Raw genomic sequence first — 22,482 nt, 5'->3', positions numbered from 1 at the left:
CTATAAAGATCTGGGTTTTCACTCTGAGTGAAATGGGAAACCATCTCAGGGTTTTAAGCAAAAGAGGAACATAATTTGACGTTATTAAAACGTCTGTCTGGCTGTGGTGTGGAGAATAGCCAAGAGAAGTAAAGTGTAATCAAGAAGCTATTGCAATAATCCAGGTGAGCTATGAGGGTGGACTGGACCATGGGGGCAGGTGTGGAAGTCATAAGATTAATATATGTTTAACTCAAGTTGTGGCATTAATTATGGCTTGCATTAAATGCATCGCTAATATGCTTCTGCGGTGGATTTTTCCACCTTAGATTTCAGGGAATGGATGTGATGGGAGTGGGTAGGGAAGGTCTGAGGTTACTAAAGAGATGGAACCTCCTGGATCTGCAAACCTCAAATGATTCTAGGCCTCGGAGCCTCTGGCGCAGCAATAATTCTGCAGCCGAGCCCACTAGCCGCTTCCCAGTGACCATGCGCAACAGGCAGGTGGGAGCCTATGGAAAGCGCGGACTTTCGGAAAGCTGCACGAGCGCGTTCGGGGAGTCCGGTTCAGCGCCTCTGCGCAGGCGCAGTGGTCCCCACGGGCTTGCGCGCGCACTCGCTGCGGGACAAGCTTCTGGAAGCTCGTTGCTGTGGCGTTGGTGCTGTTTGCGGATGCTGGTGCAGGTACTGGTCGTCCCGGGTCCCGAGTTTCGGGGCCGTGGCCGGGTCGCCGGCTCCGAGGGCGCACCTGGGGCGGGGTGGGGGCCGGGAGCAGCCTACCAACGGGCTGTGCGCTGCGCGCTGCTGCTGCTGCTTCTGTGGGAGGTGCGGACTCCGCTGTGGGATGGGGCTGTTGGCTTCCCTCCATCCCTCCCTGCGCCACTTGGGCACTGTTGACATTTTGGGCGGGATAATGCCTTGTTTTGTTTGTGTGGTGTGGCTGTGAGGGGGAGGCTCTCCCGTTATTGCAGGATGTGTAACAGCGTCACTGGTTCTGCCCGTTAGGTAACAGTACCACCTTTCCTCCCAGTCGAGCTAACCAAAAATGTGTCCAGACGTTGCCACAGGACCCCTGGGGGGTGAAATCTCTCCTTTTTAACTCCCTCCGGTTGAGATCCTCCGGCTGCGTCACATTTTCACCGGGCCTCCAGTGTAAACTCTGTAGACGGAGCTGAGTGTCTTAGTCACCGCGGAGCCCCAGGTGCCCCGCACGGCGCCAGGTACATGGTGGGCGCTTAATATTTGGCAGAGGAATAAATGACGTCATGCGTGCTGTGTGCCGGGCGCTGTACTCGGAAGTGGGTTGTTATTGGTATGGTAGTTGCAATGCGAAGCTGTCACATACTTCACTTGTCGCATTGTAGTCCCGCTCCGGCTGCATTGTCATTTCCTGGACCCTCTGTGAGCGTGAGGACCCTTTCAGGCCTGTCCACGCCTGGCCCCGCAGCTCAGGGCCCCTGGTCCTGTTCCAGCTCATTGTAGTTGCTCAGTCACTTGTAGAATGAATGAATGCAGGCAACACAGGGTAGTCTGTGTGCAAAGGAGTGCTTTGGGATCAAGCAGAGCATCACACAAGAAGTGACAGTTGAAAGGAGTCAGGCTTTAAAGAACGAATAAAAGTTTGGTAGGAGAAAGAAAGCAACATTCCGAGGAGAGGGAATAGCCTTGGTGCGAACGCTAGGAGGGTATGTAGAGAGGAAGTGTCTGGGAATGGGGAGATACTAATTTATGGCTGTAGTGTCATTCGGGTAGCTTAGAGCTCAAGAGGTGAGGTCATCAGGCAGTGTCTCTAGATCACAATGCCATGGTCCCTGCATGTGAACTTTATCGAGAGACCGTTTGGGGGCTGGTGAGGGGACTGTAAACCAGAGAGTGATAAGATCATATTTTGCATGTTAGAAGGAATATTTTGGCTACAGTGTGAGACTGGATTGAAGATCCCTGTACTTAGGCAGTTTCAGTAGGATAGAATGGAGAGGTTCTTAGGAAATAAAATCACCAGATCTTGGTTATCGATGATGGGAGAAGTAAGGAGGAAGAGGAAATTTGAAAGTCAAATTTTAAATTGGGCTTCTGAGTTGAGCAACGGGTGAGAAATGTGTACCCTTTCATTAAGAAAGGGTAGGAGTTGTTAAATAGCTTTTCGACTGGGTCCTCTTGTGAACCTTTTCTGATAACATTTTGTTTAGGAGGAGTATTGAATCTAAAGCAACTGTTTCCTTAACCCTTAAGTAGCTCCTCGGCTTTAGACTACAAAGAAAATTATGACTGGGTGCGGTGGCTCAAGCCTGTAATCCTGACACTTTGGGAGGCCGAGGTGGGTGGGTCGCCTGAAGTCAGGAATTCGAGACTAGCCTGGCCAACGTGGCGAAACCCCATCTCTACTAAAAATACAAAAATTATTTGGGAATGGTGGCACGTGCCTGTAGTCCCAGCTTCCTGGGAGGCTGAGGCAGGAGAATCGCTTGAACCTGGCCGGGGCAGAGGTTGCAGTGAGCCGAGATCGTACCACTTCACTCCAACCTGGGCACCAAGAGCAAAACTCCGTCTCAAAAAAAAAAAGAAAGAAAATTATCTTTTTAATATAGTAGTTGAGCAGGGCTTTTCTAGGCCTTTGCAGGTATGTGTGTGGATATATTTCTCTGAACCAAACCAAGAACAATGTTTTTAGGACTAACAATAGTTTGTTTTACTTATTTAATGCCTTAATATTTCTTCTTGACAGTTTCTGCAGGACTGTAAACTGGATTCCTGGAACCTTTGATATTCCTGGCTGTGTATAGTACCTGTTGGTGGACTGCACTGATACTCAACTAGAGTGTGAGGGGACTGGATTCCTGCCCCTGAGACACAATGCAAGCTGTAGTGCCCTTGAACAAGATGACAGCCATCTCACCAGACCCTCAAACTCTGGCCTCGACTGAACAAAATGAGGTCCCAAGAGTGGTTACTTCTGGGGAGCAAGAAGCTATTTTAAGAGGAAATGCGGCTGACGCAGAGTCTTTCAGACAGAGGTTTAGGTGGTTTTGTTACTCAGAAGTAGCTGGACCCAGGAAAGCTCTGAGTCAACTCTGGGAGCTCTGCATTCAGTGGCTGAGACCAGACATTCACACGAAAGAACAGATTTTAGAGCTTTTGGTGTTTGAGCAGTTCCTGACCATTTTGCCTGGGGAGATCAGGATTTGGGTAAAGTCACAACATCCTGAGAGTAGTGAGGAGGTGGTGACCCTAATAGAAGATTTGACCCAGATGCTTGAAGAAAAAGAAGGTGAGATTTATAGATGGAGGGAGGAAGCGGGAGACATTGCCTCAAAGTCCAAAAGTAAATCCCTCAAAAGAAAGCAATTTACTGCTAAAGAGGAGTCTGAGGTTTGAAGTTGGGACTGGGTTTGAATCATCCCTGCCATTTACTATGTGATTTTGAGCAAGCTGTGTAAACTCTCAGAATGTAAATATTTGTATCCGTTAAAAAGGGATATCATCTTTCCTGTAGTTTTCTTGTAAAGGTAAGACAAGATAAGATATAATATATGGTGGATGCTCAAGAAATAGTAATTTCTTTCCCATCCCCTTCAAGAACACAAGTTATCTGTGAAAGTGTTTGGAGTCACAGGCAAATCAACCAGCTCAGGCCCTAATGTCTAGTTCCACTGTGTGGACTAGCATGTTGCTGGAACAGGGCTGTCAGTGTCTTTGCTGATGGAAATGTTTCTGCACTGTTTTGCAATTCAAGTTAAGTACATGAAAAGCAGCTAGTGCAAATAAGGAACTGAATTTTTTTAATCAAATTTAAAGTTTAAATAGCCAAATGCGACTAGTAACTATTTTACAGTGCAGTTCCACAGCCTTAGGGCAGGAAAACCTGAATTTTATGTATGTAATTACATATTATAAATATAAATGTATAAACTATAAACTGAATTACATTGATATCATTATAAAATGTTGATGTAAAGTCTTCTAGGGTGAATAGTCCTTTCAGGGAATGTGGCTCGCCTTTTTTCTCAAATTTGTAGCTATTCATATTCTCAAATATGATACAAATATTTGTATTGCCGGGCGCGGTGGCTCAAGCCTGTAATCCCAGCACTTTGGGAGGCCGAGACGGGCGGATCACGAGGTCAGGAGATCGAGACCATCCTGGCTAACACGGTGAAACCCCGTCTCTACTAAAAATACAAAAAACTAGCCGGGCGAGGTGGCGGGCGCCTGTAGTCCCAGCTACTCGGGAGGCTGAGGCAGGAGAATGGCGTGAACCCGGGAGGCGGAGCTTGCAGTGAGCTGAGATCCGGCCACTGCACTCCAGCCCGGGCGACAGAGCGAGACTCCGCCTCAAAAAAAAAAAAACAAATATTTGTATTTTGCAGTGTAATATGCTACAAATATTTGGAATATTTGCATTCCAAATATATTTGGAATATTTGTAGCGTGTTTACCATAGGGCCCCTGATATATATATATGACAGTTTGTATTCTGGAAGAGTTCTGAGATAGGGAAATAAATAGTATTTACCTCCATACACTTAATTTGCCGTCACACAGCTAATTAGTGTGTCTAAAATTTGGATTTCCTGACTCCTCTGTGATTTGTCACTGCAGTGTCATGCTTCTACAAAATTAGGGCCTCTTTGTGGAGGCCCCTGCAATAAAGAATTGGTTTCGGGCCAGGTATGGTGGTTCACACTTGTAATCCCAGCACTTTGGGAGGCCTAGGTAGGTGGATCACCCGAGGTCAGGAGTTTGAGACCAGCCGTACCAACATGGAGAAACCCCGTCCCTACAAAAATACAAACTCAGCCCAGCATGGTGGTGCATGCCTGTAATCCAAGCTACTGTGGAGACTGAGGCAGGAGAATTGCTTGAACCCGGAAGGTGGACATTGCAGTGAGCCAAGATCGCACCATTGTACCCCAGCCTGGGCAACAACAGCACAACTCGGTCTCAAAAAAAAAAAAAAAGAAGAATTGATTTCTAGGATTCTGTAGGATATAACAGTTTTCTTAAATTCACCCCACTTTTCTCTTTGATTAAGTCATTCTAATTCTTAATTTTTATTGATTGTCTAATCATTAAAGTTGCCTAAAATTATTTTCATAAGAAGGTAGAGTATGATTTGAAAAAGTACTTTTTCTTATTTGAGAAAGAGCTGTTGACATCCGAGGGTTTTTATGTATTTATTTTTTACTGCTTCTTGCGGAGCAGGGCTCACTCATTGGTAGTATGCCCAGAATGGGCCAATCTGAAGGTACTGGATACATTTTACAAGTTTATTAGATGCCTCTTTTCTGTCGTCAGGAATCTGGTGGAGTCAACTCTTGAGACTAACCTGGTGCTTTCATTCAATTAGCAGGTTGGAGTGACTCTTGAGCAAGGCTTTGTACTAGCACTATGAAGAATACACAGTTTTACCTTACTACGTCTTTTAAATTAGGATACTTCAAAATTCATTGTTGTTCAAATTAAACATTTTTAAATTGAGGGTATATAGAAAGAAGAAAACCAGTTTTCGTGAGCTTAGGATTTGAAAGGATTTTTATATGAGCTAAGAGGAAACGCCTAGGTTTTCATAGGAAACTTTTATCTATGGCTGTTCTCTGTTTTAAAGAGTGGACAACTTTTTGTTTCTTCTGACCTTTTTATCCAGAGAGGCTCAGAGCTCTTAGAACCCTTGTAATTTCCTGGGTGATTAGAGCAGTAAGAGTGTCTTTTGTTAAAATATGTGGCCTTTTGTCCGTGGTTCCTGAAACAGCTCCTGAGCTATAAAGGAGAAAGACAGTCTTTTTGTTATTTATAACAAGCCCCTTTTAACCACCCTTGAGTTTATGTTAATGAGATGATTTTTGGAAAGTCCTTAGATAACCCTGGAATTGGGGGAGGGTGCTGGTTGCCAGGGGAACCAACCCTGTGCTTACAGGGTTGGAACTCAGCCTCACCCCCCAAACCTGTCAGAGGGGAGAGGGACTGAAGGTTGAGTTAATCACAGGGCCAGTGATTTAATCAGTCATGCCTGTCTATGAAGCTTCCATAAGGACACAGCTCATTAGAGTTTTCCGGATAGCTAACCATGTGGCAGTTCCTGGAGAGCTGTGTAGAGGTCATGGAAGTGCCAAGCCTCTTGCCCTGTGCAGTGTGTCATCCATCTGGCTGTTCATCTGTATCCTTTGTAATACCCTTTACAATAAACAAGTAAACGTAAGTAAAGTGTTACGTGAGCCACTGTAGCAAGTTATTGGAACCCAGGGAGGGGCTCATGGGATCCCCAATTTGTATCTTGTTGGTCAAAGCCCTGGAGGCTCAGACATGAGACTGGCATCTGAAGTGGAGGTTGGTCTTGTGAGACTGAGGCCTTAACCTTTGGGAGCTAATGCCGTCTCCAGGTAGATAGTATTAGAAATGAATTAGAGGATACCCAGCTGGTGCCTGCTGGGGAATCCAACACAGAATTGCTTGCTGTTTGTGGGGGAAATACCCCCACATATCTGAAGTCTCAGAATTATTTTGTGCTGTGAGTATAGTAGGAGAAACTGACTTAGTTTTTTTCCTGTGTATCACTTAGAAATTATATATAGATATATATATATATAAAGATTTTTAGTCTGAGGAATTTATTTGAAAGACTGGACTGGTTTTCTCCCCTTTCCTAGATCCAGTCTCTCAAGATTCTACTGTTTCCCAAGAGGAGAACTCAAAAGAGGATAAAATGGTCGCTGTTTGTCCCAATACTGAGTCCTGTGTAAGTTTCCTTTCAATGGTTTTTATTCCTAAGTGAATACTTAACTGGGCTCCTACTGAGTGGTATAAAGATACAAAATCAAAGGCTAGGCACGGTGCCTTACACCTGTAATCCCAGTCAGTACTTTGGGAGGCTGAGGCAGGAAGATCACTTGAGCCCAAGAGTTCAGGGTTGCAGTGAGCTGTAATGACGCCACTGCTGCCTTCCATCCTGGGGAGCAAGACCCTCTCTCTAACAAAATACAATGAAATAAATATAGTCTCCCTTTCAAGGAACTGACACCTCATTTTCCGCATGCAGTTTTGTTTCAGTTCACAGAATGCCATGAGTCTGATTCTAATGAGACAAAAACATTTACTAAAATTCAGCAGTTACCGCTGTTAAAATTAGTCAGGTAGAAGTAGAAGTTCATTTCCTTCTTTTTCTTTTTTTTTTTTTTATTGAGACGGAGTTTCACTCTGTTTCCCAGGCTGGAGTGCAGTAGCGGGATCTTGGCTCACTGCAACCTCCGCCGCCCAGGTTCAAGTGATTCTCCTGCCTCAGCCTCCCAGATAGCTGGGACTACAGGCACGTGCCACCATTCCCAGCTAATTTTTGTATTTTTAGTAGAGACAGGGTTTCACTATGTTAGCCAGCCTGGTGTCAAACTCCTGACCTCATGATCCACCCGCTTCGGCCTCCCAAAGTGCTGGGATTACAGGTGTGAGCCATCGCACCTGGCCTGCCTTCCTTCCTTTTTTTTTTTTTTTTTTTTTAGGAGATGGAGTCCTGCTTTGTCATCCAGGCTGGAGTGGAGTGCAGTGGTGCAAGCATAGCTCACTGCAACCTTGAAGTCCTGGGCTCAAGCTATCTTCCCTCCTCAGCCTCTTGAGTAGCTGGGACAACAGGCGCACATCACTGTGCCCAGCTCATTTTAAAATATTTTTTGTAGAGTTGGGGTCTTGCTATGTTGCCCAGGCTGGTCTTGAACTCCTGACCTCAAGCAGTCCTCTCCCTTGGCCTCCCACTGCATTGTGATTACAGACATGAGCTACTGTGCCCAGGCAGAGGTACATGTCCTTAAATCTTAACATGATAAAGAACATCCTTGACTGGGTACAGTGGCTCATGCCTGTAATCACATTGCTTTGGGAGGCCAAGGTGGGAGGATTGCTTGAGCCTGGGAATTTGAGACCAGCCTGGGCAACAAAGCGAGACCCTCGTCTGTATAAAAAATTTTAGAAATTAGCTGGGCACAATAACATACCTGTGGTTTCAGCTACCCGGGATCTGAGGTGGCAGGGAAAGACAGTCTTTCACTTGAACCTGGGAGGTTGAGGCTGCAGTGAGCTATGATTGCGCCACCATACTCCAGCCTGGGTAGCAAAGTGAGACCCTGTCTCACAAAAAGAAAACAACATGAGGAATTTATTCTGGATTATACAGGTGGGCCCTAAATGCCATCCCAAGTGTCCTTGCTAGAGAGGCAGGAGGAGATTGAAAACACAAAGAGAAGGTGATGTGGAGAATTAGGCAGAGTTTGGAGTGATAGGGCCGCAAGACAAGGAACGGTGGCAGCCACCAGAAGCAGGAAGAGGCAAGGAACAGATTCTCCCCCAGAGCCTCTGAAGGGAGCACAGCCCTGCCAACACCTAGATCTCAGACTTCTGGCCTCCAGAACTGTGAGAGAACAAATTCCTATTTTGAGTCACCAAGGTTATGGTAATTTGTTACAGCTCCCAGAGGAAGGTAATACACGTACCAATAGCCATTCTGCTTTACTGCCTCTCAAAAAGCATGCAGAGACTGCTATAGAAAGTGTATTTGGTGGCCGGGCGCGGTGGCTCAAACCTGTAATCCCAGCACTTTGGGAGGCCGAGACGGGCGGATCACGAGGTCAGGAGATCGAGACCATCCTGGCTAACATGGTGAAACCCCGTCTCTACTAAAAAATACAAAAAACTAGCCAGGCGAGGTGGCGGGCGCCTGTAGTCCCAGCTACTCGGGAGGCTGAGGCAGGAGAATGGCATAAACCCGGGAGGCAGAGCTTGCAGTGAGCTGAGATCCGGCCATTGCACTCCAGCCTGGGTGACAGAGCGAGACTCCATCTCAAAAAAAAAAAAAAAAGAAAGTGTATTTGAAAAATCAGCCAGATGTGGTGGTGCATGCCTGCAATCCCAGCTGCTTGAGAGGCTGAGGCATGAGAATCGCTTGAACTCGGGAGGTGGAGGTTGCAGTGAGCCGAGATCATGCCATTGCACTCCAGCCTGGGCAACAGAGCAAGACTTAGTCTCAAAAAAAAAAAAAAGGAAAGCGTGTTTTAGTGAATCAGTATTCTTGTTTGTAATTGGGGAGTAATTGCAAGTGTGAGTATGTTGTTGAACATAGATTCTCTGAATATGATAGAAGATAATTGCTGCTTATAATTGGAAGTTAAAATTTGGAATGTAGTTGCAGATATTATGCAATTATTACCTGTAGTAAACTTACATTAATTCTGCAAATTTAGGGTTCAGGAGTGTAAATCATGCCCTTCATTTAATATTTTAGTCCTAGAAATGGATGTGTTAGGGTGAACTTGATCAATGTTATACATTCCAGAGAATTCTTGTACAGTATTGAACACTAGAGACAGAATGGAAGAGGCAGGGATTGTGTAGTACCTTTGTTCTGAATCACTTATAAAAGTCATAGAATGAATAGCTGCTCTGTAGCTTACTTTGGAATTCTTAAAAACTTGCATGCTATCAAAACCATTCTTTATATCCTATCCATCCTGGGCACAGTGGCTCAGGCCTGCAATCCCAGTGCTCTGGGAGGTAGAGGACAGAGGATTACTTGAGCCCAAGAGTTCGAGACCAGCCTGGGCAGCATAGTGAGACAATGCCTCTACAAAAAGTTTAGAAATAAGCCAGGCATGGTGGCACATGCCTGCAGTCCCCACTACTGTTGGGAGGATCACTTGAGCCCAGGAGGTTGAGCCTGCAGTAAACCATGAAGCACCACTGCACTCTAACATGGGTGACAGAGAAATAATAGCCTGTCTCAAAAAAAAAACAAAACAAAAAAAAAACCGACTTAGGTTCTATTTGGGAATAATCCGATACAAAAGAGCTGTTTGGTGTTCTAGGAATCTATAACATTGAAGGATGTAGCTGTGAACTTTTCAAGAGGAGAGTGGAAGAAGCTGGAGCCTTTTCAGAAAGAGCTATATAAGGAAGTGCTACTGGAAAACTTCAGGAACCTAGAATTTCTGGGTAAAGACACCTTTTCTTCATTACCTAGTGTTTAACCTTGGGTCTCTTTTTGTCCCCTTTTATTGAAAGGTAAGTGCTATGTGAAGTACTTTGTTTTGTCTGGGGACCCAGGGACTGATAGGACTAATCCAAAAAACCAGTTCTGAAAATGTGCTTTCCTGCAGTGTATCTTCTAGAAAAGGTCTTTGCTTCATTGAATTGGAAATGTGAAGCATCATTTTGATTTCCTCAGTGGAATACCTTTTCCCATTTTTGTCGCAAGTTCCAGTATTTATGTTTGTATATTTTGGTAGCATTTTTTATCTTCCCTGGAGAACCAGAGGCTATATATGAATGCTGGGATATCTTCATTCTATGCAAAACAGCAATTTTCTGTTCTTTTCTCTGTGAGCAGACTTTCCAGTTTCAAAATTAGAGTTGATTTCCCAGCTAAAGTGGGTTGAATTGCCATGGCTGCTGAAAGAAGTCTCAGAAGGCTCCCGACTAGGTGAGTTGGTGAAAAATACACAACGAAATGAAAACAGTTGTTTAGCAAGTCTGTTGAGAAGACTCTTTGAAATGTTGGGCTGCCTAGATACTAAAATACGAAGCTGATTAGAATAGATCCCTTGCCTTCCTGAAATGTTCATTTTAATGGGGAAGACTTGGTTTGGGTCCTCTAAATAGATGCCAGGACATAATTAGCCATGTAAGATCTTTACTGGAGAAAGATTGAGTGAAGGAAAATGAGGAAGGAACTAGAAGAAGCCGGAAGAGCTATCAGAGCATAATGCTGGTCTAACCTGTGAATGAGAACAGGAAGTAGGGCAGATTGGGTAGGAAAAGTCTTAGACTAAAGTGTCGTTCTATCTTTTTTTATTTTTATTTTTATTTTTATTTTTTTGAGTCAGTCTCGCACTGTCTCCCAAGCTAGAGTGCAATAGCACTATCTCAGCTCACTGCAACCTCTGCCTCCCGGGTTCAAGTGATTCTCCTGCCTCAGCCTCCCGAGTAGCTGGGATTACAGGTACCCACCAACAAGCCCGGCTAATTTTTTTTTTTTTTTTTTGAGACGGAGTCTTGCTCTGTCGCCCAGGCTGGAGTGCAGTGGCCGGATCTCAGCTCACTGCAAGCTCCGACTCCCAGGTTCACGCCATTCTCCTGCCTCAGCCTCCCGAGCAGCTGGGACTACAGGCGCCCGCCACCATGCCCAGCTAATTTTTTTGTATTTTTTAGTAGAGACGGGGTTTCACCGTGTTAGCCAGGATGGTCTCCATCTCCTGACCTCGTGATCCGCCCGTCTGTCGGCCTCCCAAAGTGCTGGGATTACAGGTTAGAGCCACGGCGCCCAGCCTAATTTTTTGTATTTTTAGTAGAGATGGGGTTTCACCATGTTGGCCAGGCTGGTCTCGAACTCGTGACCTCTTGATCCGCCTACCTCGGCCTCCCAAAGTGCTGAGATTACAGGCATGAGCCAACGCGCCCGGCTGAAGTGCAGTTCTAAAAAAGTTTAGGCAAGGCCAAACAGGAGTCCTTACCATAGTTACCTATCAGAGGAGTCCTGTGTCTCAAAGAAATGGGCCTGTGTAAGTATCCCTGTACTCCGTCATTGACCGGGAGCTGCTTGTGGCAACTGGTGTGGATGCAGTGTTGAATTCATAGAGCAGCAGTAGAGGTTGTCAGGTAATATCTCCACAGGAGGAGTTGTGAGTGGTGCATATTTATGGACACTAGAGGACATATCGAAACAAGGATGTTAACACTGTGATGCATACTGTATCAAGCACATGTATAAGGAGCTGTGGGAATATGTAGGAGCAAGGTTTTAATTCGCATTTGAGTTGAATCTTGAAGGATAAGTAGGAATTCACCCAGTGGACAGCATGTATTTTTGTTAAAGGGAATAACACATGCCTGAATACATAGAATATATGGATTTTTAATATCTGGAAAACATTCATGTTAGCACTGGTTATCTTTGAAGAATTAGGTTTTGTTTTGTTTTGTTTTCTTGAGATGGAGTCTTGCTCTGTCGTCAGGCTGGAGTGCAGTGGCACAGTCTCGGCTCACTGCAACCTCCACCTCCCACATTCAAGTGATTCTTTTGCCTTAGCTTGCCAAGTATCTGGGACTACAGGCACGTGCCACCATGCCCAGCTAATTTTTTTGTATTTTTAGTAGAGGCAGGGTTTTACCATGTTGGCCAGGATGGTCTTGATCTCCTGACCTCGTAATCCAACTACCTCGGCCTCCCAGAGTGCTGGGATTACAGGTGTGAGCCACCGTGCCTGGCCACGATTTATATATATTAAATTTACATTAAAAAAATAGGCCGAGCACAGTGGCTCCTGCCTGTAATCCCAGCACTTTGGGAGGCCAAGGCGGGCGGATCACAAGGTCAGGAGATCAAGACCATCCTGGCTAACACGGTGAAACCCCATCTCTACTAAAAATACAAAAAAAGGCTGGGCGCGGTGGCTCAAGCCTGTAATCCCAGCACTTTGGGAGGCCGAGGCGGGTGGATCACGAGGTCAGGAGATCGAGACCCTCCTGGCTAACACGGTGAAACCCCGTCTCTACTAAAAATACAAAAAACTAGCCGGGCATGGTGGCGGGCACCTGTAGTCCCAGCTACTCGGAGGCTGAGGCGGGAGAAAGGTGGGAACCCGTGAGGCGGAGCTTGCAGTGAGCCGAGATCGCGCCACTGTACTCCAGCCTGGGCGACACAGCGAGACTCCGTCTCAAAAAAAAAAAAAAAAAAAAATTAGCTGGGCGTGGTGGCGGGTGCCTATAATCCCAGCTACTTGGGAGGCTGAGGCAGGAGAATTGCTTGAACCTGGGAAGCAGAGCTTGCGCTGAGCCAAGATCGTGCCATAGCACTCCAGCCTGGGCGACAGAGCGAGACCCCGTCTCAAAAAAAAAAAAAATGAAAATAAAAATAAGTTATTACATGTAGCGATACCTTGGTTTATCTTAAAGAAAGAAGCAATAATCCATCTTGCTGTATTCCATCTTCTCAAACATTTATTGTAGTCAACTTATTGGCTGCTTCCGGTATACAATTGACCCTTGAACAACATGAGGATTAGGGGCACTGACCCCCTCCGCCCATACAGTTGAAAATCCATGTATAACCATTAACTCTCCAAAAACTTAACTACTAATAGCCTACTGTTGACCTGAAGCCTTATTGATAAACAGAATTACATATGTTTGTTATATACTATATTCTAGTAAGCCAGAGAAAAATGCTATTAAGGCAAAAAGAGGCCGGGCGCGGTGGCTCAAGCCTGTAATCCCAGCACTTTGGGAGGCCGAGACGGGCGGATCACGAGGTCAGGAGATCGAGACCATCCTGGCTAACACGGTGAAACCCCGTCTCTACTAAAAAAATACAAAAAATTAGCCGGGCGAGATGGCGGGCGCCTGTAGTCCCAGCTACTCGGGAGGCTGAGGCGAGAGAATGGCCTAAACCCGGGAGGCGGAGCTTGCAGTGAGCTGAGATCCGGCCACTGCACTCCAGCCTGGGCGACAGAGCGAGACTCCGTCTCAAAAAAAAAAAAAAAAAAAAAAAAAAAGGCAAAAAGAGAAAATACATTTACAGCACTGTACCATGTGTACAGATCACTAAGTTTATATTGTCTGTCTGAAATGGCAGACAGTTATAGCTGCAGACCTCAGTCTATGGTGCATATCAAGCAGTTCAGCTTTTTCTTGAAGTATCATGACTATTCTGTGCTTGTTGGCAGCACTTCCAGTGCTACTAGCAGCACTTTGGGTCCCATGATGTTATTCACGTTTTACAGTATTGCACTAAAGACAATGAAAAATAGGAGAGAACTGCAAGAGATCCATTTTTACTGTGATAGGCAATTTCCTGGAGACATAAACAGCTTACATGGAGATGATTAGCATGATAGGGCCTTTGTTTTTTTTTTTTGGAGACAGAGTCTCACTCTGTCACCCAGGCTGGAGTGCAGTGGTGTGATGTCAGCTCACTGCAGCTTCCACCTCCTGGGTTCCAGCGATTCTCCTGCCTCAGCCTACCGAGTAGCTGTGATTACAGGTATGCACCACAGCTAAATTTTGTGTTTTTGGTAGAGACAGAGTTTAACCACGTTGGTCTCAAGCTCCTGACCTCAAGTGATCTGCCTGCCTTGGCTTCCCAAAGTGTTGGAATTACAGGCGTGAGCCACTGCACCTGGCCTTCCTGGCATTTTAAGTGGATACTTAGGGCAGACATTTGAGCTCATTGCAATACCAACAAGAGGTGCCTATGAAATTATTACAGTGTATAGTATGTACTATAGTTCGTTTTATGCAGTTACTATTATTATTATTTTGAGACAGGGTCTTGCTCCATCATCCAGGCTAGGGTGCAGTGGCATGATCACGGCTCACTATAGCCTCTACCTCCTGGGTTCAAGCAATCCTCTCACCTCAGCTTCTTGAGTAGCTGGTACTACAGGCACATGCCACCATATTCAGCTAATGTTTGTATTTTCTGTAGAGACAGAGTTTCGTCATGTTGCTCAGGCTGGTCTCCAACTCCTGAGCTGAAACAAACTGCCTACCTTGGCCTCCCAAAGTGGTGGGGATTATGGGGGTGAGCTACTGTGCCTGGCCCAGTTATTATTTAATACTGTATCTTTACATTTGCTTACATTTCTCCAGACTGTGAATGACACCAAGTATGGCCTGTAAGTGTGTGTGTACGTTTTGATAAATTTTAACTTTATAATTTGTGTATATTTTATAGCAATAAATGACAAAATAGACTATTATCTATCTATATATCTTAAAAATTCATGACTTTTTTTTTTTATTGACATGTCTAGGCTACACAGTTTGTCTGCAAGTTTTTTCCAATTGTCACAGATCTCCAAAAATTTTTCTAACGTGTTTATTGAAAAAAATCCACAGGCTGGGCATGGTGACTCCCACCTGTAATCTCAACATTGGGAGGCCAAAACGGGAAGACCACTTGAAGCCAGGAGTTTGAGACCAGCCTGGGCAGCATAATGAGACCCTGTTTCTACAAAAAATTTAAAAACCAGCCAGGCGCAGTGGTGTGCGCCGAGGTAGGAGGATTGCTTCAGCCCAGGAGTTAGAGGTTGCAGTGAGCTACAATCATGCCACTGTACTCCAGCCTGGATGACAGATCAAGACCCCATCTCTTAGAAAAACAAAAATCCACCTGTAAATGGACACTTGCAGTTCAAATTTATGTTGTTCAAGGGTCAACTGTGATTACATATATAAAGGACAATAGTTGTTTTATCACATTTAAGTAGCATTTTGGAGGGGAATTTAAAAAATGTATTCTGAAAGTGTTATGAGTAGTTCTAGCACACTGGTATAAATATATGTTCTTTCCCCAGTTATCTTACATCAAACAAAAAAGCCTTATGTTGATATACAGCTTGTTTTAAAAGTTATTTACGACATACTGGAGAAGAAAGTTTTAGACAGATACAGCAGTCAATGGCCATAATTTATTAAAAAAAAAAAAAAAAACCTCAGCCAGGTGTCGTGGCTCACCTATAATCCCAGCACTTTGGGAGGCCAAGGCAGATGGATCACCTGAGGTCAGGAGTTCGAGACCAGCTTGGCCAACATGGTAAAAGCCCGTCTCTACTAAAAAATGCAAAAATTAGCCAGGTGTGGTGGTGGGCAGCTGTAGTCTCAGCTACTCAGGAGGCTGAGACAGGAGAATTGCTCGAACCCGGGAGGTGGAGGTTGCAGTGAGCAGAGATTGCTGGGGTGAGAGAGTGAGACTCCATTTCAGAAAAAAAAAAAACTCAAATCAATAAGGAACACTAAGTCTGTTAGGAAAATGGACTAACTTGAATGGATCACCAACAAAATTTAAAATTTAAATAGCTCGTGAGCATGAAAAAATTGTTCAAACTCACTGGGTAGCAATGCAGTGCACATTTAAAGCAATAATACTATTTATTATGAATTAAATTTGCAAAGATTTAAAGAATATTTGATCAGAGATAGTACTCAGGGCCTTCTGCTCCTCATGTGTCATGTAAAGCAGTATAACCTAGTTTCTGCCCTTTGGTTTAGTAATTCTGCCTTCATGACTCTGTTTTTCAGGAAGTATTATTTGATAAAGGTTCAGTAAGAGAATGAGGCTGGGTATGGTGGCTCACGCCTGTAATCCCAGCACTTTGGGAGGCCAAGGCGGGTGGATCACCTGAGGTCAGGAATTCAAGACCAGCCTGACCAACATGGAGAAACCCCATCTCTACTAAAAATACAAAATTAGCTGGGCATGGTAGTACATGCCTGTACTCCTAGCTACTCGGGAGGCTGAGGCAGGAGAATGGCTTGAACCCGGGAGGCAGAGATTGCAGTGAGCCAAGATTGCACATTGCATCCAGCCTGGGCAACAAGAGCAAAACTCCATCTCAAAAAAAAAGAGAATGAACAATTATATCTATATGATGATTATCATGTCACTGATTAAAATTATCTTTATGAAGAATTAACGAGTTGGGTTCAGTGGCTCATACCTGTAATCCCAACACTTTGGGAGGCCATGGTGGGAGAATCAGTTGAGGCCAGCTGTTCAAGACCAGCCTGATCAGCACAGGGAGACCCCATCTCTACAGATAATTTTTAAAAATTAGCCCGATGTGGTGGCACCTGCCTGTGGTTCCACCTACTTGGAAGGCTGAGATGGGAGGATTGCTTGAGCTGGGGAGGTTGAGGCTGCAGTGAGCAGTGATCATGCCACTGCTCTCCAGCCTAAGCAACAGAGTAAGACCCTGTCTCTAAAAATAAAAAAAAATTGTTTTAAAGAAAAATTAGCAGTAAAATGGGAAATAATCATAAATGAAAAGAGTAACAATACAAAGTGAAAAGAATAACAATACAAATTATACAGTTTTTCTGTTTTAAACTATATAGAAACATCAAAGGAAATATACGGAATTGTGTATTAACCATTAGTTAACTTCTAGGTAATATGATTTTGAGTAACTTTGTATTTTATAATTATCTGTTGAAAAAATAGTTTCATAAAAGTGACAATGTGACCTTGTGGCAAAAAGCCAAGATGTAGTTAATTAGTGAATTCAAAATTCTGAGAATAGCATAATCAGTGAGAGTATGGTATTGGAGAAAGCTCTGGAGATGGTTGCAGTTGAACCCTAGGCCCTGTCTGATTTATGTTTGTGACAGTGAGGGTGCTGTGGGAATGCATTCTAGGTAGTAGGAAGTATACAGGTCAGAAGAATAGTACTGGAACTGCAACAGTGTAGGAGAGACTTAAAATCGATGCCTGATTAGTGTATATGTAAGGCTGATAGGGCCAACTTGTAATCTTTAAAAGTCTATATTGGTGGTGCTGCATATCTGTGATGTGTTTACTCTTTTCAACAAAGTAGTGTTATTTGTCTGCTTTGCGGAGAGGTGATATGATATAGGGATCAAGAGCGTGGGCTTTGGTTTCAGATTAAGTTAAAAATCTGGCTCTATCACGTGACCTTGGGCAGACTACTTAATACTCTTATATTCCCAGTTGTCACATCCATAAAACTGGAATGGTAATAAAAGCTACTCCATAAGGTTGTTGTGAAGATTAAGTGCAGTATATTGTACTTACTTCTATTACATCGTGCTTGGTGCGGTACCTGGCATTTGGTAAATATTTGACAAATGTTGGTGCTATCATTGTTGGAAAGAGAAAAATTACGATATAGGGAGAATAGGTTTGAACCTTGTTTTTTTTTTTTTTTTTTTTTTTTCTGAGATGGAGCCTTGCTCTGTTGCCTAGGCTGGAGCATAGTGCCACAATCTTGGCTCCCTGCAACCTCCACCTCCTGGGTTCAAGCAATTTTCCTACCTCAGCCTCCCGAGTAGCTGGGATCACAGGCTCATGCCATCACACCTGGCTAATTTTTTGTATTTTTAGTAGAGATGGGGTTTCACCGTGTTAGTCAGGATGGTCTTGATCTCCTGATCTCATTATCTGCCTGCCTCGGCCTCCCAAAGTGCTGAGATTACAGGCGTGAGCCACCACGCCCGTCCTGAACCTCTTATAAAAATTCAAAATGAGAGTGAAAACTTGCATCTAACTGTAAAGCACAAACTTTTCATCTTTTTCAATGTTTTTCTTAACCCATATGTTTACATTGTTTCCCTATATTGTCTTTTCCTTTTCTATTTTATAAAGCTCTTTTTGAGAACCATCAAAACTGTATTCCTTGTAGTTACTAATGTGTTCTTATTTCAGACCCAAATACAACAGCTTCCTTTCTTGCAAACAGGAAATACTCTATTTCTTATTTCTTTTAGATGAATCGGCTTTAGATAAAATAATAGAAAGATGCCTCAGGGATGATGATTATGGCTTGATGGAAGAATTCCAGCAATATTGTGGCAGCTCAGAGGAGGATCACAGTAATCAGGGAAATTCAAAAGGAACAGTCACACAAAAAACTCTTGGGAGTGGCAATAGGGGTGAGGAATTTGACCCAGATAAAAGCCCCTTTGGACATAATTTCAAAGAAACTTCAGACTTAATTAAACATCTGAGAGTCTACTTGAGGAAGAAATCTCGGAGGTATAATGAAAGCAAGAAACCCTTCAGTTTTCATTCAGACCTTGTTCTGAACCGCAAGGAGAAAACCACTGGAGAAAAGTCACGGAAATCTAATGATGGTGGGAAAGTCTTAAGTCACTCTTCAGCTCTTACTGAACATCAGAAACGTCAGAAGATTCATTTGATGGATAGGTCCCAAAAATGCAGTAAATGTGGGATAATCTTTATTAGAAGATCAACTCTTTCTAGGAGAAAAACCCCTATGTGTGAGAAATGTCGGAAAGATTCATGTCAAGAAGCAGCCTTAAATAAAGATGAGGGAAATGAGACTGGAGAAAAAACTCATAAATGTAGTAAGTGTGGAAAAGCCTTTGGCTATAGCGCCTCACTCACCAAACATCGGAGAATTCACACTGGAGAAAAACCCTATATGTGTAATGAATGTGGAAAAGCTTTTAGTGATAGTTCATCACTCACACCACATCATAGAACTCACAGTGGAGAGAAACCCTTCAAATGTGATGATTGCGGGAAAGGTTTCACCCTAAGTGCTCACCTCATTAAACATCAGAGAATTCATACTGGAGAAAAACCTTATAAATGTAAAGACTGTGGGAGACCCTTCAGTGACAGTTCATCTCTTATTCAACATCAGCGAATTCATACTGGAGAAAAACCCTATACATGTAACAATTGTGGAAAATCCTTCAGTCATAGCTCATCCCTTTCCAAACATCAGAGAATTCATACTGGAGAGAAACCCTATAAATGTGGCGAATGTGGAAAAGCCTTTAGACAGAATTCATGCCTTACCCGGCATCAGAGAATTCACACTGGAGAAAAACCGTATTTGTGTAATGATTGCGGAATGACTTTTAGCCATTTTACATCTGTGATTTATCATCAAAGACTTCATTCAGGAGAAAAACCCTACAAATGTAACCAATGTGAGAAAGCCTTCCCAACCCATTCACTGCTTAGTCGTCATCAGAGAATTCATACTGGTGTAAAACCTTATAAATGTAAAGAATGTGGGAAGTCCTTCAGTCAGAGTTCATCTCTTAATGAGCACCACCGAATTCATACAGGAGAGAAACCCTATGAATGTAACTATTGTGGTGCAACCTTTAGTCGAAGCTCTATCCTTGTAGAACACCTAAAAATTCATACCGGAAGGAGAGAATATGAATGTAATGAATGTGAGAAGACGTTTAAAAGTAATTCAGGCCTCATTAGACATCGGGGATTTCATGCTGCAGAGTAATCCTGGAACTACATTAAGGTGGGGGGAATTTAATTCAAATTGTCAGTTACTGAAACCCTGGAATATAAACTTAAAATACTGATCAGTAGCTGCAACTTTCATAAATTGGCAGTTAGGAAAAATATTCTTTTGCCCATTCATCCCTCTTCTTTTCAAGAATGGCAACAGCTGGTAAACAGTAATTAGTTGGTAAAGTCACTGGAAAGGGAAGAATGCAAATTGATTCTGAGGCCAAACGAATTGGAAAAACTCTTCAGGGGATTGCCCTCTGATTTCTTGCACTACCATGTAGTGTGATGGAAAAAGAACTTGACTGCAGTCAGATAACTTGGATTCTGTCCCAGTTTGCCAACCAACTTGCTGTATACATCTTGGACAAGTCATTTGAACTTTTATTTTCTTTACCAGCAGAATGAAGGGATGGGACTAATGATTTTTGTCGTTTTTCGTTTTTTAGTTTTTGGTTTTTTGATATTCCTGATAATCTCTGAAGCTGTGGACATAAGTTTTTTTTTTTTATTTGTCATTACTTTCAAGTTTCTCTAGTGAAAAATACCACTATTCAGGATGCTGGACTTCTTCTTTTTTTTTTTTTCCGTTTTTCTTTTTTGGGATGGTGTCTCACTATGTTGCCCATGCTGGTCTTGAACTCCTGGGCTCAAGTGATCCTTCCATCTCAGTTTCCTGAGTAGGTGACATTACGGGTACACTCCACCAAGCCTGGTTCCCGGGATGCTGGACTTCTAGCTTAGTGAGAATGCAGTGTAGTTGTTGAAAACTTTGTGCAGGAATCCCTGAAATGCTGTAACTAGGAATGGGCCAGTGAAGCTCAAATGACTTTTCCTTGAGGGAGTATTTTAATTGGCCAAGGGAGCTCTTTTTCTTTTGGCATTGGCCAAAGGGGACTGAGAAGCCAGAGAGCTTGTACAGGAGCTATCTCAGCCGTGAGAGTAACAGTCCTAGGAAAATAGATGGGGGCTGAGGCGAAGGAAGTGTGCTGAAAACAGAGCTGTTCTGGATGGATTTTGGTTTGCAAAAATTCTACTTTAAAACAATTTTGCCTGTAGCAAGTACATTTTTTTGCAACTGGAGTGTAAGCATTCTGTATGGCAACAGTTAAAAGCTGTTCTAACAATTTGCTTGGGGTGTGCGTGTGTGTGTGTGTGTGTGTGTGTGTGTGTGTGTACATTGTTGCCGCTGTCTAAAATTAGGGCATTCCATACTAAAAACAATGCTTGTCTTAAAAAATTATAAGGGCTAACAACACTGGGCTTATATTTCTGTAAAGTGCTCAGCTGGTCCTGGGTAGCAGCGGCCACCTTTTGATGGGGAATCTACTTTCTGACTTAGCTAGTCAGACTTTCCCACTGTAGGAATGTTATGTTATAACCCCTACCATTTGGATAATAGATACCCTAAAATCTAAAGAGACCCCATTGATAGCAAGTAAAGTTCAGGGAATGGATGTAGAATTGATACAGAAAAAATTTTCAGTTAAGTTTTCTTTCATGAAATTAGACCTCAGAGGAATGGAATATACGGGTATTGGTGGATTATTCCTTATAAATTTCATTGGTGGAGTCTGAATAATAATTTCCAACTGAAAAAGGAACTTAGGGCCCTGAATGAGTGAGATTTTGGCTTCAGGTCATAGGGTTCTGGAGAAACCCCATTGACAATGGTCTAGAAATAAGTTCCTAAAGTTGAAATTGTAGGCGGCTCCTACAGAAAGAGAGCTAAACCAGAAAATTCTTGGTTTATGGAAGTAAAGCAATCCTTAATGCTGATCTTAGACTCAGGAACATTTACTGTGACTAATGTATGTAGGTGTGAAATGCTACCTCTGGGAGAAGGTTTTTGGTGCCTCCCCAACCCCAAGCCTGCAGTTTAAATATTGCCGTGTGATAAATTGGTCTGCATAGTTATTGCTCAGCGGACCAACCAATCACATGCTAGCCATGAAAGGAATGTTTATAATGAGAATCATTCATGATGGTTTTAAGTTTTTGTCTGAAAAGACAAAACACTTGGTTTAAGTTTTGTTTTCTGAAAAATATAATTTGTAGAAAGAGTTGAAGAAGCATGTGAAAGACTTCAGAAGAGATTTGTTCCAGGATGATTACTCTTAGACTCCCTAACATTCATAACAATGTTTTATCCCAGTATCCATTGGGAATCTAGAGTGTAAACATTTTTTTAAACGAATTTACTGAGGTACAAATTACATATCATTAAAACCATATCAAGTGTACAATTCAGTGAATTTTAGTAAATTTGCTGAGTTGTGTAACCATTACCATAATCCATTTTTTAGAACATCATCCCAGTAAGATCCCTTATTCCAGTTTACAGTTAATCTCCCTTCCAACTTCTAATCCCAGGCACCCACTACTCAGTCTACTTTGTGTCTCTAGAGTTGTTTTTTTCTGTACATTTTATGTTATATGTGATCTTTCCATGTTTTTTCATTAATGTGTTTTAAGTTCATCCATATTGTAACATACTAGTACTTTATTCCTTTTTATCATGAATAACATTACATTATGTGGATCCTTTGTACATTCACTAGTTGAAGAACATTTGAGGTTTTTCCAGTTTTTGCCTGTTAGGAATAATGCTGCTTTTTGGTATGCAAGTGTTTTGAACATTAGCGTGCAAACCTTTGTGTGGACATGTTTTCATTTTTCTTAGGCAGATGCCTGAGGGGAGTTGCTATGTCATATGGTAAATTTTT

The 22,482-nt window shown here is 43.1% G+C and overlaps 1 protein-coding gene across 1 annotated transcript; it reads left to right on the top strand.

The window, feature by feature from the left end:
• The first annotated feature begins 481 nt into the window (after nt 1–481).
• ZNF483 (zinc finger protein 483) lies at nt 482–20,839 on the top strand. The gene is made up of 6 exons (XM_033237830.1): nt 482–663; nt 2,705–3,247; nt 6,624–6,712; nt 9,822–9,948; nt 10,343–10,435; nt 18,238–20,839. Exons 2-6 carry the CDS (start codon nt 2,833–2,835, stop codon nt 19,746–19,748), a joined length of 2,235 nt encoding a protein of 744 aa, XP_033093721.1. The 5' UTR covers nt 482–663; nt 2,705–2,832; the 3' UTR covers nt 19,749–20,839.
• The last annotated feature ends 1,643 nt before the right edge of the window (nt 20,840–22,482 follow it).

The sequence above is a fragment of the Trachypithecus francoisi genome, unplaced genomic scaffold, assembly GCF_009764315.1.
Source record: "Trachypithecus francoisi isolate TF-2019V2 unplaced genomic scaffold, Tfra_2.0 Lachesis_group16, whole genome shotgun sequence".
Taxonomy (NCBI): domain Eukaryota; kingdom Metazoa; phylum Chordata; class Mammalia; order Primates; family Cercopithecidae; genus Trachypithecus; species Trachypithecus francoisi.
The sequence above is the reverse complement of the archived record's forward strand: the minus strand, read 5'-3'. Positions and strand labels throughout refer to the sequence as shown.